Genomic DNA, 19,563 nt, shown 5'->3' on the forward strand with positions numbered 1-19,563 from the left:
CACCACGAGGAGATGGGGGAGGGGACGTGATTTGTGAGGGTGATTTTGGGGGCAGAAATGGGCAAGACTTGTTCTAGAAGGGGACATTTGTGGGTGTGTGCTAGGAGCGGTGATTTAGGGGGATATGGGGGGTTTATGTTAGAAGAGGTGATATGGTAGAGGGGGAGGGAAATTGTGTTAAACAGGGAAAAAACTGGGGGGGGGCAATTTGTGCTAGTAGGGGAATATTTTTTTGGGGGCTGTTTCCTAGGAGGGAGATGTAGGGGGGGTTTTGTGCTGGGAGGGTGAAGGGAAAGGGATCTGTATTTGAGGGATGTGTGGAAATGTAAGGGATCTGAAGAGTAGAGGATTTGCTAAAGGGGGGATTTTTTTGGGGGGCATATTTGTACCGGGGGGATTTCAGCAGAAGTAGGGATAATTTAGGGATAATTTAAGGATATACGTGCAGATTAGTGCTCAAGTTTTTTTGTTTTTTTGGAGGGGAGTTGGGGGTTTGCTGACACATAATGCTCATAAACCTTGGGGGGGTGGGGGGGGCAGTTTGGCAAATTTGCCCTGGGCTCTAGAAGACCTTGTCCCAGAACTGCTGGTGACAATAGTCCTCAGGACAAATAGAGAGGACAAACCTCCCCAGCAGGGACACAGAAAGCAATACAAATCTTTCAGAGGTTCTAACCCTTCCACACTCTATCCAAAACCCCAAAAAGTTCTGGTTTAATGTACACTTTAATATGTTGGTTGTATGTATGTAATTACTAAACTAGACAAAAGTATGTGTGCTGGAGTGGTTGTAGGATTAGCTCTCTTCTGGATTTTTACCCAACCTTCTTCTCATATTCTCATAAATGTGCACAGCATATAAGGGAAACCACAGAGAAAGATTTTTACTTCAAATCCTAACTATCCCTAAATGTATTTGTGCCGAGTAGAAATATTCTTAAAATGAAACCTCAAAGCCTGTTGGTGTAACTGTATACAAGTGATCATTCAATTTCATTTCTGGGGTTATGGCGCATTACCTGCCCAGGTAGAGCATCCTCACAAACAGAAGACTCGTGAGGTGTAGCCAGCTCAGGAGGATTATCGTTTACATCCAGGATGCGAATTTGCAGGGCGAGCGATGAAACCTTCTGAGGATCATCTGTAAAGATTACACATAGCAATGATGAGTGATTCTCCGATACAGATGGGCTAATTTCCTAGAATTTAATTTGCAGACTATTCACCCAACATGCCCCTTTGATCCTTTAGGGCGGAAAAAAAATCTCCTACTATTTTAGTACAATGAAATTATGGGCTTTGATAAATGTCTTATTATAAAATAATCATAGCAATAATGTTCCTTTTTGAGCTTTTACACATTTCTCACTTTTTTTTGAACTGAACACACCTTTGAAAACTGTCAAAATTTAATCTCACCTCCAGGCATATATAAAAGACACAAATTATTCAGCTCTGTAATCATTAATACATTATTGAAGAGGAACTTCACTCTGGTTTAAAAAAATACTGTAGCTGCTGACTAGGAAATAAACACTTAACAGCCCAGTCCGGCGCTGTTCCTCCCATAGCTGATTTTTTGCCAAGCTTCTGCTCTCTGGCTATGCCATCCTGGATTTGGAAGCTGGCTGTGAATTCCTAATGTATTACAGCTGGCACCCCACTGAGCATGTGCAAATCACGGCAGAGCTATGGGACTGGTCCTGCAGTCTCCAGGGGAGACTTGTCTGCAGCCATGAGGTTGTTGGGCATCCCAAATGGGCATCATTATCGCCTAGGAGAATATCAAGTAAGTGTGAGTGGGTAAAAAGGGTACCCATTACCCGAAAGCAAAAAAAAAAAAAAAACACTTGAATAATGTTAATGAAAGTCTACCTTAACGTATTTTTCGAATGCAAGCAGTGTAAGTGCCTGAATTTGACTCAGAATAAGCCTATTGCGGTCCCTGTACAGCAGAGCTCAGAGAGGGGAGAGGGAAACAGCAGCAAGGAACCAATCTGGGGTGGAGGTAGATAAAATAGCTTCATTGTATACAGTTAATCTGTGTATTTAGCTGCTTGCCTGGAATGTAGCTTTAAAACTATAGGGAGAAATGTGTTTATTTATTTTTTTTAAACCTTTTTTGGTCTTTTACTGGGGCATTAGTCAAGTGAGATTTTTTTTTTTACATTTCTCTTTGAAGCAGTGGAGTTGGGCAGCGCCAAGCAGGCAGTGATGATGAAAAAAAACAACATTTCTTTTTTAGCGGAGATGTCCACAGCAGTCTCAACTTGATCAGTCGCTAGTGTGGGCATGGAAGGTTTTGCTAGTGAAGAATTAACTGAAGCTGTGTACTAGAAAGAGCAGAAAATATAATGGGAGCGTGAGATCAACAGAAAAAAAAAAAGAATTTGTAGCCTGGGGCAGGTGCAGGGAGTAGTAATCTTTGGCAATGGAGCTTTTCAGCAGAAGTAGTTGAACGTAGTATATTCAGGTTCAACTTTTGACAACTGCAGGAAAAATTGAGTGCTCTTGGAGAGACAAAACCACCTGCTGTAGATTTTATTCTTTCCTAATGGGCAATCAGTGGGGGGCAAATGCACCTACATGGTAAACTGATGACACATTGCGCAGTTGTTTTTCTTCAACACTGCCTTCTCCTCTGATGTCTCCTCTTTGTCACACTAAAACAGTTCCCGATGCCCGTCCAAGACTATAACATCTTCACCACACATCGATAGTAATTGTTGTCGCGCCCTGCCCTAGGCGGGCTACATTTTGTTTTTGGCTCTGCTGTAACCAGCTGAGTAACCATTTATTTTTCAGGTCATTTCAGACCTATTGCTAAAGCCTGGTAATTGATTGCTCCAGCCTCTGGAAGGTTCCAGAAATAGAGTAAGAGGGTTAGCCATTGAGGTATGAATATTTATGTGATCCCAATCCCTGAAGGCTGGCCCAGAAAGTGTGCCCAGAGAGATAAATGTTTGGAAGGGTTTGATAAGAGGTCTCTCTCCTGGGTTCTGGGTGGCAGCCTCTGTGACAGAGGAGCTGTTATGCAGGCCATACAGGGTGCAAATTTCTTTCCCGCAACCATGGTTGCAGGAAAGAAATGTGCACGATTTTCCATCAACACAGACAGTGCTCTCCTGTCGGGCTATTGTCTTTTCTGGGAGTAGGCTGTACCACCCAAGATTCAAAACATGTATGGCTGGCCTTAGGCATCAGCATGTGCTTGGCTGAGGGCCTGGAGGAAACTGGACAAAAAAAAAAAGATGCTACCTGTGGGAGGTGGACTGGAGAGGGAACCCTTTCCCTGAAGAGTGCCGGAGGGAAACTGTCACTGTGTCAGGGCTGGCTTAGCCCTTCCTCCTCTGGGCTGGCCACTCAGCTATCGGCTAATTACCAGCTCTCTTCTCTTTCCACAGTTACCAGCTGTTCCCGATGATGCTCGTCTGACCTGCCTATTTAAAGCCTTCCAGCTCACCTTTTCCTTTGCCTTCGCGTTGGTCACATCACAAGGAACCATCTCCTGCTGTTTGTTTCAAGACTGGCTTGCTGACATCCCTCCTGGCTTCTTATCCTGCTTGCAGTTGCTCTCCTTGGATCCCTGACTTTTGGCCTGGCTGATTACCCGGTCTGGTTAATGAACTTTGGACTGGCTGACTACCCGATCTGGCTACTGGACTCTGGCTATGCTTAAATACGCTTTTTTCTATTTACCTTTTTATTTTTATTAATAAACAGGTGTGATTTGATTGTACTTCTTTCTCAGTCTGTTTCATGGTTTCTGACACACTGGACATTGTGAGTAGGACCTTTCTCCTAGCGCTCCAGGTGGGATTGTGCTTTGAGCGTTAGATTCCAGGGGTTGCTACAAAGACTGAGACTGCTCTTAGAGTCTCAGACTAGCTGACTGTCCCCTTTACCTCTAGCAATATCTAAGGCTGCTACTGAAGTACTTTGCTTGACAATCTGTCCTCTAATACCTTTGTATGTTTTTGGAGAATCCTGCACCCTCATCCTTTCCCTGAGTTTTGTCGGTGTGTTCTGGAGCTGGTACCTGGGCTGGCAGCTCTGAGACCTGGTCCCCTTCATAGGTGAGTACTACATTGTATTAATGAGACTAGTGGTAATGTCCTAACACTAGCGCACCACCACCAAAAACAGCAGTTTGAATTTCAAAGCTTTTCCCTCACATTAGATGACATCTCCTTATCATATTACAAATTCTAGGATCTCCCACACATCTGTCTTTAGTCTTTAAGGGTAAACCTGTAGTATGAGAAACATGCAGGCTGCCATTACTAAGCCCCTTCCCAAAAATCATAGCTGAATGGGTAAAAAGTCAGTTTTGAGACACCCATGCCCCTTCAGTTTGTGTCCTCATTTTGACAGAGATCTGCAGTGGACCATTGATGGCTCTACAGGTGGCTGGATACTGTCCATTTTTTTTTTTTCAGGATCTGGATGGACACAAGTCTTTTTACATTGCATTGGCATTGCACCCGCGATCTGCTAATCATAGTTGCGATCATTTACAGACTGCAGTGTACAAAGATAATAAATGCACATTTTTTTTTACCTGCAAAAATATGTGCATTTATTATTCTTTTTTTTTTTTTACAGAAAGTGAAATTATTCTTCTACTAATAACTGGAATAGGTTTTTGGATACAGTCAATGCTCAGCCAGAAACCATGATTTATGAATTTTCATCACCATTAACCTGAAAGCTTTTATTTTGTATTTATTGCACTACCTGAAAATGTAGCCCATCTATGACCAACAATATTTAGACCGGACTAAAAAAAGAACTAAATTCATGATGGAAGCAGACCATTAAAATGGATACATTACACTGACTTGTACGCGGACAGAGGTAAAATAAAGACGTAAGAAAACCTGCTTCCATTGCCTGAACAGTCAAATTGTGCCAGCCAGAGGTCTCACGGTCCAAGGGTTTGGTTATTCTAACTTCACCTGTCTCTTCATCAATTTCGAAAATTCCATCGTCTGATGATTTGTCCAGTGAATACCTGGGGAATTGAACACATTTAGATGTAAGTTATACCTTTGAAAGAATGAGAGAAAATAATAGGCTTTAAAAAGTGCAGACAAAATCTGACCTGAAAATATTTTCTAACACCCAGTGGTTACAGGACTAATGGCTTCTGGCAATCAGCAATCAGTCCTTGGCACTAACATGTTTCCCTGAAAATAAGCCCAGGTCTTGTATTAATTTTGGCAACAAAAGACACAGTAGGGCTTATTTTCAGGGTAGGTCTTACCATGTAAAGTGCTGTCTTCTCTCCCCATCTCCCTACCTGCCTGTCAGGAATCCCCAGTTAAAATGCTTGTAAAATCCTATAATTCACTGTATTACAGTAGTATATAATGTCCAATGTGTGTGCTTCTGTAATATAATTGTGCCAAATACCACTTGGCGATTCCGTGACCCGCCACAGCTCTCTTCCCTGCTCCGAGCACTGCAGGGAGGTGACAGAGATCCCCCACTGATTGCTGGGAGAAGAGGAGGAGAGCAGCAGGAGGTCAGCTGAGCGACGCTGTACCAAGGTATTTGGCACAATTATATTACAGAAACACACACATTGTATATTATATACTACTGTAATAGAGTGGATTATAGGATTTTACAGGCATTTTAAACCAGGGCTTATTTTCAGGGTAGGGCTTGTATTGCAGCCCTCCTGGAAAATAATGCTAGGTCTTATTTTCGGGGTAGGTATATACATGTAACAATATGACCATATGATTTTTGTACAATCAACTTTATATATACCAAAACTATGTAATATAAAAATCAGGCCTTTGCACTACATAGTTGCTAGTAATTCAATGTACGCAATTAACTTTTGTTTCCCTTAACAGAAATAGCTGATTTTGCCTATACTGCATGACCACAACTACTGAGCCGGCAGTTACTTCTCTGTGTGGTCACTGTCTAGTCTCTTGACATACTCCTCCTATTCATTCCTATCAACATAAACATCACCCTCCTCAATATTGAACTGGAAATGTAAGAAAAAAAAAAAGAGTGCCACCTCAAAGGTCTAGAAGTCCAAAGATAACAAAGATAATTATTTCACCATAATCAAAAAACAATGTGCTCAGGGGTTATGGTATTTATGATGGCTGTAAGGAACACAAACAATGTATGTTAATAATAACAATAAAACAATACTATGTTATTATATACACGTATTTTATATTCCATTTAACCCTGATGAAGAGGAAGGTCTATAGCCCTGAAACATACTGGACAGTTACCTATGGACTTTATGAAACAAACACTTCTTTGCTCCCATCAGACTGTACACACCTCTCAAAAACACAATGACCACCCCTTACCTTATGGTAAATGGGATTTCTTTTTTCATTTTTACTACTGTATATGGTATATACATGCTTGATAATATTTGTATTATCGTCTGTATTATCGTCTGCAATTCTCTACATATATGTCTATTTGGTGTCTGTTTAATATAGAACACTGCGATGTGGAAGGATAAATCCCAAAAGTGAAGGATATTTCACTAATATGGTTAAACCACTCAGCTAGAGTTATACCACCCATCCAGTTGTCTCACGCAGTTGTAACACGCAGACCAAGGCTCTGATGAAGAGGAAAACCCTCGAAATGCGTTAGCCAAGTATTCATCTAATTTTAACTCTTGTATGGGTATTATTTTATGTCAATCCATCTAGTGACAACATTGTCGTTAGCTAGTATTATTACTATTTTAATGTTGAATACGTAGTATCCACCCCTGTATTAACTCATTTATTTATTGGAATAAATTCTTTACTATGATTCATCATTTTTTCTACATAGCATTTCGGACTTCCCCTAGTCGGCCTAGGCAGCGGGGTATGCATGATCACTTCACTACCAGGAAATACTGCCATTTTTACTAAGGCCCTCCGAAATAGCGCAGGAGAATATCTTTTCTACTTATACCTTTACAGAATATTGTTTGCTGCTCTCTGACCCCTAAACCTTTGGTGTGGATCTCTCATTTTATTTACCACTTACTATACTCAACTTACTATACTCAACAGAGGCAACCTTGAGGCCTCTAATTGTTAGAGAGCTGCCTAAATATAGGCCTCGTGCACACTGGACGTTAAGATAACGTTATAAAAACGGCAGAAGCTTTGCAGTGAGTTTTTCAATATTTTTCAACGTTTTTGCAGTAGCGTTTTTTGCATTTATTACCATTTTTAGAATTTTTCTGCATTAGTGTTTTTTTTTTAATGGATCAAAAATGTCAAAAAACACCGGGGAGCCACGTTTTTGAGTGTTTATCAGCGTTAATCAGCATTTTTTGACATTAGAACGTTTTTATAGCTAGAAACAGCTGAAAAAATCCTCTCAGAACCCCCTAGATTTTTTTTTTTTTTAAAGCCAAAACACGCTCCAGCCAAAAACTGCTGATAACAACCTATGTGTGCAGGATAACACGATGGTGAGTTTATTGACTGTAGAAAAAAACCTCTGAAGCTAAAAATAGCTGCTGTAAAAATGTCCAAAAATGTCCAGTGTGCACGAGGCCTTAGAGTCATTATATACTGCAGTGAACATATCTTCACACTCTGGATCTAGTACCTTAATTTTACATACACTAAACTTTTACGGCATCCCAGTCTAAAACCGTAGGATCAACTTCCTCCACCTCAAACTCGCATATCCATGTCTTTACGGACCTTTCTTTGTACACTGGTCAAAATCATTTGGTTTAGGGGGAATTATGGTGTAGGGCTGTTTTTCAGGGGTTGGTTTTGGCCCCTTAGTTCAAGTGCAGGGAACCCTTAAGTCTTTTGGACAATTTCATGCTCCCAACTTTGTGGAAACAGTTTGGGGATGGCCCCTTCCTGTTCCAACATGACTGCGCACCAGTGCACAAAGTAAGGTCCATAAAGACATGGATAAGTGAGTTTGGGGTGGAGGAACTTGGCTGGCCTGCAGAGAGTCCTAACCTCAACCCAATAGAACACCTTTGGGATGAATTAGAGGGGCGACTGTGCCTGACCTCACAAATGCGCTTCTGGAAGAATGGTCAAACATTCCAATAGACACACTCCTAAACCTTGTGGACAGCCTTCCCAGAAGAGTTGAAGTTGTTATGGCTGCAAAGGGTGGGCCAACTCAATATTGAACCCTACGGACTAAGACTGGGAGGCCAATAAAGTTCATGTGCTTGTAAAGGCACGTGTCCCAATACTTTTGGTAATATAGTGTATGTTCATTGCTGATTCTATGTGGCTCTGGAACAATTGCTTCTCCATAATGTTCTTGAGTGGTTAGAACCTTGTACAGAGCCAAATTTGCTATTGATTTGAATACCAAAAGGAAATATTTTGATTGATCTGATCGGAGTATGTACATAAGGAATTTCCATAAAGCGCAGTATTATCAGAAAATACTGTCACGTTTTGTCCAAGAAAAATGTTCGGTACATTTACAAGCTTTTTAAAAGCCCAGCTCCAGATTTATAAAGAGATTTTAACTTTATGTTAAAACCCTTAAATAACAAATTGAAAATCTAACGACAGCAATTACTATATTAAAACAGTATAATTATTTCCAATGAAATGAACTTCAAGGTTCAGTTAGAGACATTATTAAAATGCACATTATGTTCTTTTTATAATCAAAATATATACCATATAAGAACACGCAGCCAAAACGACTCCAGAAATAAATTAAGTTCCTTTGGATACAGAAAAAAGACTGTTGGAACACTTGCTTTGGATATCATTGGTGGTTTTTAAATAAAAAGCGATTCCAAAAACATACAACTTCTTTTCACCATATTAGATATGTAATGCAATGGAAATAATGTATATAAAAATATATACAGTTCAGAACAAAATATGCATTGTGGATTGGTTCTCAGCCTGCACAAGCTAGCTAAATGCATACATTTTACACATGATAAGCCATGTATGCAATAATTATATACAACATTAGACTAGGTTGCTTTCTCCCCTCTACTTTACCTCTCTATCATATTTCTGTAATTAACATACATTTAAAAAAAAAAAAAAAAAAATTATTTCTTTCTAAATGTCCATTAATATTTATTGCACTGTGACTACACAGACATCACAAAGCAAAGCAAAGCAAAGCGCATACCACACTGGGTTGAGCTGCCATTAATTTTGAATATCACCCCAACACACTAACAAAACACACTTCTACTGCAGTGTACCACAAAACTTGTGTATTGTGGTATGCTGCATATGAAAAAAAATGGTGACTGTCCAATTTCGTCTGTGATGTGATGTGTTGGCACCCCATTTAAATTAAGGGCTGCCTTAAGGAAATACACATATCGAGTGGCACAACACACTTTACCATGTGTTCGTTATTGCAACACAGAAAAAGATGTGAATGGGTTCTAAAAGAAAAACTCTTCCTGCATGGCCCATAGATCAATTGGCATTGAAAGATTGAAAAGATCACCCGTATGTTCATGGCAATGAAGCAAACCATTGTGCGGGCTTGGAAAATGGCATTGGCGCGTGGGCGATGACGTCACACCCGTGCCCAGAGTTGACGGTGGAGGATAGTGGAGACATCTGTCTCCAACAATGAGCCTGTTCGCTATAGGATTACCCTCATGTGTTTTCAATTGTTTTAGTGCCCGTTTGCGCCCCATTGACTCGCCCCTGCAGTCACATGATGGGGCTATTTCTTGTACTTATATTGTTGGGACTCCATTGCTGTCCATGGCTGGTGCAACATAGAGGTGATCCCTGGGTTGTGAAGAACAGGCTTACAAATTTTGTGAACTGACAGACCCGTACTGGTAAGCTCAGGTCTTGGAGATTTATTAATTTGCTTCCCTGCCTCTGTATAGCCATTTTGTAAAACACCTTATATCCCCAAGACTTGCTTTTCAATTTTTTTCAGATCTCTTAAGGCCATCTTAAGCATACCTCTCCGCTTGGGCGGGGGATATGCTTTCTTTTTTTTTGAGGTCTGAATTTCTTTCATGGGAGATGTAGATATTTAACTTCAGGTATGGACATTATGTTGTTCACAGCTATACGCACATTTTCCTTTTATTATTATTCTCTCTCATGAACTCTTTTATATCAATTTTTATATTAATTTGTTAGGAATATACCAGTTATACCAGTTATCCCCAGACCCATGGCACTTTTTTTCCAATGCCTTTGTGAACCTCCAGCATAATATAGGATGGTTGTAATCTTGATCATGTAAATGTACTTTGATGGTTCTGCACCCTTGAATGAGTGTATTCTCAATTTTGAGGAGGTCAAAAGTTGCGTTCATGGAACGCTCATGAAAAGCTGACCGCCATCCTTAATGATAATGACACGCATGACAAATATGGGTTTGTCAACCCTGGCTTGACCATGTCCCTCCATCTCAAATGACCTCCCGCTTCCTAGAACTATAGCCACTCTTTATTGGGTTGACAAGAGCCCCTAGGGTACTCTACCCTACATCCCCCCCCTTTACCCATCTTCCTTCCCTCATTTCCGCACCCAACTCCCCCTCTTTATCTTTCTTTTACCCCCCTTTTTACTTCTCTAAGCTCCTGATGTGCTCTTCTTCCTAACCCTGGCAGTGGCTGATCACCCCTCCCCCGTGTTTTTTTTCTCTCTAGCCGGGCCTTCCCATGATGGGCTTTACTAGGCTCCAGTGTTATCAGTACAGCCGTGACTGATGAGTAGGATATTGCTCCGATTGCCCTGTTGTTGGTTTTCTCATCCTCGTCAACAGTTAATGTGTTTCTACACAGGAAGACTATCTTTCATTCTCTACGAAATATTCTATTGCCAATTAAGCACATAGGCTATACCCTATTGTTATGATGTTGTTTCTAAGGCACCTTATCAAGCGTGGATAATTTGTACAATTGTTCATTGGAATGTACTTTTTATTTGCACTGTATGCATACTATTCCTTTTGTTAAAACTTCAATAAAAATGAAGTTAAATTAAAGATTGAAAATAGAAGCCCTTTAACCAGCAGCCACAGTATCTATTGTTTAAAACGCCTATGACATGCAATGAGCACAGATAGAGGGTTGTAATCACTATCCTTACATCTGTTTGGGCAGTCGATCACTATCTGTCTAGAAACAACAGGGTCAGATTTACCAGTAGGCATAATGTCATGCCTATGAGGGCAGGGCCTACATAGCTGTCTAAATGGCCATGGAATGGCAAATATACCATGAATACCTACAGCCAGGATCCCAGATGTTCCAATTTTTTTTTTCATCTGCTCAGCCTGTGCACCTGAGTGATGGGCTGAAAAGAGCCACTGCTGTTAACATGTATCTGCGCATCCAGTGGTCGCCATGTTTAAACTCCGGGGGACAAAGCAAAACATGTTGGGGTGGGGCCTGGCGGGAACACAGGCTGAGGAAGTCTCTCCCATTACTACTACATTACCATAGGACTCAGTGGATGTGCGACACCAGCGATTTTTTTCTCTCTTCCCTTTGCCGGTACTCCTGTTTAGGAGATATTCACATGGAAAGCAGTCGTGATGTCAACGGTGCATGCGCTCTGAAGGGACGGCATACCGCTTGGTTGTACTTCTTCTAGACCCATTTTTAGCAGACAGCCAGCTATAGTCCGCTGTCAGCTAACATCGCTCAGCAGGTCCAGGCTGTGGAAAGATCCAAACTTTAAAGTCAGGATTCACCCATATGCCTGGACCAGCAGCTAGCCAGGAGCTCCTTCCCCCTCCACAGCCTGGCATTCCAGCGAGCTTGGGGGGAGGGGGCAGAGCCAGGGATTAACAGTCACCACTCTTTGTTCACTGAAGTCTAAGAACTGAGTGATCAGCGGTCTTTGATTACTCTGTTTGTCTTAGAAGAAGCTGGGGACAGATGCAACATTGGATAAATGCTCCATCCACCTGGGTAAGTATAATAAAAAAAAAAAAATACATCTATTTTAAAGGAAAAAAATCCCCCTCTCCCTCCTAAGAACCCTCCTTCCCCAAGCAAAGATTCCCACTGTAAAATATCTCCCTCCCTCAAATATCCCCCAAAAAATTAAACACCCCTATCTCTAAACCGACTCCCCCAAAGCAAAAACATCTCCCACAGTCAACACCCTCTCCCCCAGCTAAGATTCCAAATTATGAAGAACATCTCCCTTCATCCAATCAAACTCCCTCCCATAAGAAAATCCCTGCCATTAACCACCCCCTGTAAACTTCTCTACAAGAAACTCCTCCCTTTTCCAAAAGAAAACCTGCCCCCTTTCCTTAACCCCCCACCAAAAGAAACTCCCCCAGGCTGGAATTCTCACCTCCTCTTTCCCAAAACAGAAAATTGATGCCTCTCAACTTACCAGACCTCAAATTCAGCACGGCGCAGAAGTAGGAAAACTTCTGCATCCCAAGTCTCCCTTCAGCTGTGTCATATGATACCTTGAGGGGAGTCTAGGAGTTCCCTCAACCGTGCACTATCAATTGCCAGCATCTGAGACCTTGCAGTTATTTCATGCTTTTCAGGGGGGCTCCATATTAAACTGAGGGGGTGGGGCACAATAGAAGGGGGACTGGCTGCTTCACTTCGAAACTCTGATTGCCTCTACTGTGCTGATGTTGAGGCTAAACAGCAGGGACACTGTCTGCACATTTTGCCAGGATACTCTGGTGGTGGTTTGAACACTCCTGACCCCCACCCCCTCTTATCTACACCTCTGTATGGGGAGGGCGCAGCTTCCCCCTGTACAGTTATTTGCCACACATTTTCATCTGGGTGCCAGGGGCTGTGTATGTATAGGCTCCGCTGAAGGAAATCTGGCCCTGAGTGACAGGAAGTGTGCTTTATGCTACCGAATGGCCAACTGTGTCTATCAATAAGAAAATGTGAGCCCCCCTTTAGTGTACTTGACAGATTAGGTAATTAAAATTAATTGTCCGCATTCATTTTATCGACTGCCTGTCTGCTTCATAAAATAACTGATTGATGCAAAAAGTATTCTGGCTGGTTACTGTGAGCAATGAACTTAAAACCGTACTAAGTAAGGCTGTTTTAGCTAACAAAAATTCAATTTCACAGTCTCATTAATAAACAGATGTAGATAGATTAAGTATTTGACTATGACATACAGGGGCGGACTGACAACTCATGGGGCCCCCAGGCAATAGGAGATTATGGGGCCCCCAGGCAATAGGAGATTATGGGGCCACACAGTATACACAAACACACACACAGTATACAATCACACAGTATACACAGACATGTTTCTATTGGCTGAGAAGGTACTGGAGAGGTGGGGCAGCTATAATCTCAGGATTTTTAGACCAAAAGGATGTCGGTAAGGGTCATTTCAGAGACAGATGTAAAAAAAAACCCACACTTTTTTACATACTGTCCCTGGTTTTACGGAGGCTGGCAACCCTGATGGGGCCCCCTAGTGGCATGGGGCCCTTGGGCAGTGCCCGAGTGGCCCAATGGTCAGTCCACCCCTGATGACATACCTTCTGATAGTAGGATGTTTCTAAAGTTCTTTGCATCTCTATATATTATATAATTCTAGCACTAGGATAACATAAGTTGGTGCCTATCTGTCCCATCTATTCTGTACCTCCATACAGTTTTACTGTTCCAACAACTAGTATAGAAGTCATCCTCTGGCATTTAGCATCTCATCCTCTTTTCTGGTTCACTTCTGATGATCAGCATTGGACTGTACCATGTTCACCATGGTTAAACATTAGATAGTTATAGACAAATACAAGAGCTGCTAGCAGTATGTGACTTTCCAATCATGTCTGTGCCTGAGAAGACAATTGGGACAAACGTTTTTAGACTATCAGGGATCATTCTGCGAGGACAAACTAAAGCAGAATATAATATTGCCCTACAAGAAGCTGCATGTTAGGCCGCAGACTTTTTTGCCTTGCCCAACTTACTTACAGAATCACAAATTGGAAACTCCCACCCTCAACTTCCATGTTTATTTATGCCATAAGGCTGAAGGTTTGTGACCATGACACATATTTGAGCTTGTTGACCATTTGATTCATAAACCATGTCCATTTCTATGGCTTTGGTACTCTTTATGGCTATACCAGCCTTAAGTCTACTGGGAAGGCTTACGCAAGATTTAGAAGCTTGTCGGTGGAGATTTTTGAACATTTAGCCAAAAGATCATTTGTGGGGTTAGGCATTGATTTTGGACAAAAGGTAGCTAGCTTGCAATTAACATTCCAATTCATTCCAAAGGTGTTCAATAGGGATGAAGTCAGGGCTCTGTGCAGGCTACTCAAATTCCACCACACCATGTCTTCATGAATTTGGCTTTGTGCACAGGGGAACAGTCATTCTGACAAAGAAAAGTGCCTTTCCAAAACTGTTGCCACAAAATGGGAAAGAAGCTATGGTCTAAAATGATGAGGTATGCTATAGCATGACCCTTCCATAGAAACACCTGAATCAGTAATTTGAGGGGGGTGGTGTTCACAACAAGAGCTGCATTGACAAATACAGGCACCATTAATATAAGCTATCACGACAACCCACAAGTTACCTGACTGAGTTGTTGGCTTTGTCTGGATCGCTAGCTGTAATTACTACAACCACTAATCCAATGTGTGCATCCTCAGAAACTTCAATGACCCCACTCAGTGGGTGAAACTTAGGAGGTTCATCCACATCCTGGACTGACACCTTCACAATTGCTTGATCCCGAAAAGTTCCCAAATCCGAGAAGCGGGGATCCACAAAGCGGTTTTGAGCTTCTAAGACCAGAGAGTGCTCTTTCTGCTTCTCGAAATCCAGGGGCTGCAAAACAAAGACAAAGATCTAATGGTAAACCCAACATTCTGAGACCCAGTTTTGCTAATAATGTGAATGAAAATAAATGGGTCAACAGGGAAAGAGAAAGTGAAATGGAAATACCAGTTAGTGTATAAGTAACTTATATGAAAATGAATGCTCTGCAAATTCCTGCAAACATTAAAGAATATGCTTATTAATGATAGCTCTGTAATTACTTTTAGATAGGAGAAGAAAGTTCTTTAGCAGGGGAATTTAAATGATGTGTGATAAATAGAATGGAGACTCACGAGCTCTGTTCTCTTGACCATATCTAAGAAAGTTAATAATGGTAATTGTGATCACATTCATTAAGTTCAGTATCTAACACATTGCACAAATCAACTTAAAGGGAAAGCATAGTGGATTTCAGGGAGCACATTTTTTATTTATTGCAGTGTGCCTGTAATTATTACTGTATTAAATGTAGAGATTTGTAAATTAGCCCCTAAAGGGAGCTCTCAGTGGTTCACTGTAATCATTTTGTCTCTCTAATAATATCTGTTGACATACCATATCAGCCACCTAGGGTGTGCTTTATAGTGAGCCGACTTATAGGGGCCATACCACAACTATATTGCTGTTCTTAAAAAAATTAAAATAAAAGATTTATGAAGCACAATGATGTAGTTTACACACGTGGTTAGAGCTCCACTGGCTTTGGAAGTCAGAAATCTGTGGAGCCCTAATAAAAGGTGCAGTAAAAAAACAACCTGGGGGAAGAGTCATGTGACTGGTCCAAGTACGTTGTAATATGACCAGCTCTCCTCCAATCTTGGGTTTTTCTCTGCTCCATTAAGCAAAGGTAACTTCTTAAACCACAGCAGGCTCTACACCGCAGCCCATACAGTATTGAATGAATGGTCTATAAAATGAAGACTGATGTGCGGAGCCCCATGGAGTATAGAACAATCCACTGCCCTTTAAACTTAGAATGTGAGAAAGAACAGCAAGGGCCTATTCACGCATATTGCTCTATGGCAATATGCACATGCTTTGCTGAAGTACATAGAAATGCATTTGAAATGAGTGTTGCCATTAATTTTGAAAAGCACATGTGCACAACTGTGCACCCCAATTTACAATGTGCTTTGATGTGCACTGCAAGTGAAAAACAAAGCATAAGGATTTGGAATTTCAGAAATTTCAGTATTGTTGGTGCTTTAAGCATAAAATTCAGTATAACATCAAGTTAAAAACTGCTGCAGGTATGTATGTGTATGTCTACTGTGCCCATGCCCGTGGTATAACACTCATGTTGAGTGCGCTCATGAATGCTGGTACCAGGCAGAGACTGCAGTAATGTGAAGAGTCAAAAAATAAGGCAGTTCCCCTGACTCATACTCATTACTGTGAGCAGTAATAAAGGGCAGAGTTCTTTTGAAAAGTGACTTGACCCATGTCACTACACACTGTAATTTGCATTAGGTGGGACCTGATGAGCCTGCACCCACTCCACCAGTCCAGCATACATCTTTTAACTCACTTCCAGCAACAGAATGGGGTCCCGCAGACCACCTAGCGTGGACCTCATGCATACTCTCACTTATCTCTGTCTTTCCCATACCATGTGACTAAGCCATAGATCTCCCTAACGCTAGTCTGCTATGGTAGTCTGTTGCCATGGGAAATTAACTGCTAGGGAGGGAGCCAAGACATCAACCCCCTCACTACCAGAGGACCTGTCACCTTTACCAGGTACCATGCTTAATAGCGGGTTGCTTTTAGCTTACTCCTACATTTGGTTACCCATAGTGACTACACTTCTATTCCTTGTCTTGCTGGTCTTGTCTTGTCTTGTTAGTCCCTTGTAGTGGTGTTACTTCATACCCCATAATGCAATTACAGACCCAGGTTCTCTGGAATATGCCAGAACCAACATGCACCCCTGTGAATAACTTCAGACCAGACTTAGAACGGTTAACAAACTCTACTGTTGAGATGAAACATGGAAGTACAGCAAGAACAATGTCTTTTCCCTAACCCTAACTAATATGTTGTAGTGGCCCAGACATACCCCTGTGGGGTGACAGTCAATGTGGGCATTGTCTATGGATGCTATCCGTGACTCCCAGTTTGTTCAGCACAGTCCTAGTGCTCACAGGTGGATCTCCTTACCCTTTCTGATGCAGGAACTCTTGGAGGTGCTTTGGAACATGGAGCTTCTCCCAAACAGCTCTGCTATATATCTTTGGCCATTCCTCTTTGAGCTGTCGGAAGAGATCCTTAGGCATATAAGGAAATTTGTAGCCGTATTTGTTGAACACAGGCATTGAAATATCTTTGAAGTCGAAACAGTCAGGTTAGCTTTTACCAATGGGGACCAACCCTCGTGGGAGGTTTGCATTATCGGGACAGTGAGGGCACTACGGCAGCCAGTCTTTTTTTTAGGACAGACACTGGCGCCACTGCTCCCTCAGGCAGTCATGGCAGGGAAATGACAGCCTTGGGCAAGGTGGGACACTTCTCCTCACTACTGTCAGATATCAGGATACTACAGGGGATCTTTACCAACTCCTCTTCACAGAAAGAAAAGGGTTTGGGAGACTCTGGCGCTCCAGACAAGGTGATAGCTGAAGTTTCTGAGAGAAAAGGCACATGCTTGTCAGTGTCTGGCATGGACAAAGTACTTATACAATCTGGGAGGGGTCTGGTGGGCATTGCTGCTACTGTAGGTGCCAACAGTGCAGCGGCAGAGGTGGATTTAAAGTCCTTCAAACAGGAGGTGGGTTGAGCTGAGTCCCCAATGGGTGAATCTCCTGTTGAATATGCTGCGGTCAGCTGCCCAATTCCAGGTGCCATGGGAATTTACCAGAGAATCTACCAGTATCACTATCCTTGTTTTTATATTTTCTGAATATTGTTGAAATTATTTATGTATGTATATATGTATTTTTTGAATAAAATATATATTTTTTTACCATTCTACACTGTTGCCCTTAAAGTCCCATCCCCTCTGGGTTTTTTTTTCTTCTCTAAGGCACCTGTGTTCAAGACTTCACCTGCAGTGCCTACTGTTGTTAAAATCTAGTTTTGCAATCTAACTTTTGTATTTGATGGTGTACCATTATAGCTCACTTTGTTATTACATCAGAAAACATAAAAGACAGAATTATATTATTAAATGCGGGTAGAGTGTTTCAATTTGTTTTGATTGACACTTTGATAAACCTGTCATCATGTTTCTGGAAGTTTTGCAGACATTTTTTAAATATATTTGTGCTGAAAGGATCATCTCTTTTTATGTGGGAGAGTGGCAATACATGCTTGACTGTATGTAGTCTTAAAGGGATAAGGAACACTCTTGCCTTGTAGCTTTACTGTCTTGGGTTCATGTTTGACCAATGACATGATCTGCATGAGATTTGTATCTTTTCCCTGTCCCTGCAATAGTTTGCTTATAGTGATCCAGTTTCCTCCCATTATCTAAACACATACTTTAAGTTTTCTGACTTTAACCAAAATTGGAGCTACAGAGTGTGCAAATATGCATGTCAATAACATTATATTGTGACGTTGTGGGGGCTGGGACTGTGATGTTATCTGTAGATTGCTGCAAAAAAAGAGAGCATGATATGTTTAACCCTTACAAAAGCTAATGCTCAAATGTTTTGTATTAATAAAGATTTACTAGAAATTATGTTTCCAGCATTCCTTACATTCAGAATAATATAACATAGAAGTCTACACTTAGTTTTATCATTTATACATGTAGCGCTACCCCCTTAAGAGTTGCTGGATTTTTGGGTTCTCCTTCACATGCATAGCCAGGCAACAGGAATTTTCCAACATTCATTCTGTAGTCAAAAACCAGTCCAAGGTGCTTTGTTTTTGGTTAATTAGAGGATAAACTTGGATAGGGATGGAAAGGCATGGGATACCCAGAACAGTAGCTTGAATACAAATTGAGGACTTAAAACTGTCTTTGCTACCAAAAATCACTAGGCTGTCCTCCCATAGGATAACACTGACTGCAAATGCTATCTCTCTGTGAATAATGCCGAGACACCTGGCTTCTCCTTATGTTCCCCAAGCAGAGGTGTAAGGTGTAAGCTGTCCCTTGTTAGAAGGGTAGCCGAGTTTAGCACTTGCCTGCTTCTCCTCTATAGTTTATGGGGTGTAGTGGTTGAAGCTACTCACTCAGATCTTTTGGTTGCTCATGTGACTGCTGAACAGGCCTCCTGCTGGACAGGTTCCAATAGCTTCCAGAGTGGCTTCGACTAAGCCTAGCTGAGGCTGAAAAGGTGTGAGGCTTCATCTGCTACTCTCTCTCACTTCTCCTCTGGCTCCTTCCTTCTGCCCAGGGGCAGAGCCCCTCAGCGTATGGGTCCCCTCCAGGCAGCTGGACCCTGGACTCTGTACATGCATAGTCAGGTTCCAGGATATTTATGACCTATCTCCACTTTCTGGGCCTCATCCAGGGATTGGAGGAGACGCCATATATATTCAGGCCTCATTTCTGCTCCTCCGCCCTCTAAGTTTTAGAACTCTCCAGCAGTTCCAGAAGCCAGGGGAAGGAAACAGAGGCTCAGCCCTTGGAGCTTTGCCAACTCTAAAAAAAATTAACCCTGGCTCCTCGGCCTACAGAGGAGCCCTACTAAATGTTCCTACTGTACACAGAGGGTGCTTCATTCAACTAAAATTAGAGCATAATTGTTTTGTAGCGATACAGGAGCTCCTACTTATGGACCCTCACTTTATTAAGATACCTGCTCACTTTTTGTCCTTTTTAAACCCAACAT

At 41.7% G+C, this 19,563-nt stretch overlaps 1 protein-coding gene across 2 annotated transcripts in view; it reads right to left on the minus strand.

The window, feature by feature from the left end:
- CDH22 (cadherin 22) overlaps positions 1 to 19,563 on the minus strand; it is a 604,297-nt gene that overhangs the window by 15,122 nt on the left and 569,612 nt on the right. For both annotated transcript variants that reach the window (XM_077459248.1, XM_077459250.1), the window contains exons 8-10: positions 14,535 to 14,788; positions 4,881 to 5,014; positions 1,020 to 1,141 (exon numbers count right to left, since the gene is read on the minus strand). In XM_077459248.1, the coding sequence (XP_077315374.1) occupies positions 1,020 to 1,141; positions 4,881 to 5,014; positions 14,535 to 14,788 (510 nt within the window). The remainder of the gene's footprint in view (positions 1 to 1,019; positions 1,142 to 4,880; positions 5,015 to 14,534; positions 14,789 to 19,563) is intronic.

The sequence above is a fragment of the Lithobates pipiens genome, unplaced genomic scaffold, assembly GCF_037356315.1.
Source record: "Lithobates pipiens isolate NorthernLeopardFrog02 unplaced genomic scaffold, aLitPip1_a1.2 Scaffold_28, whole genome shotgun sequence".
Taxonomy (NCBI): Eukaryota; Metazoa; Chordata; class Amphibia; order Anura; family Ranidae; genus Lithobates; species Lithobates pipiens.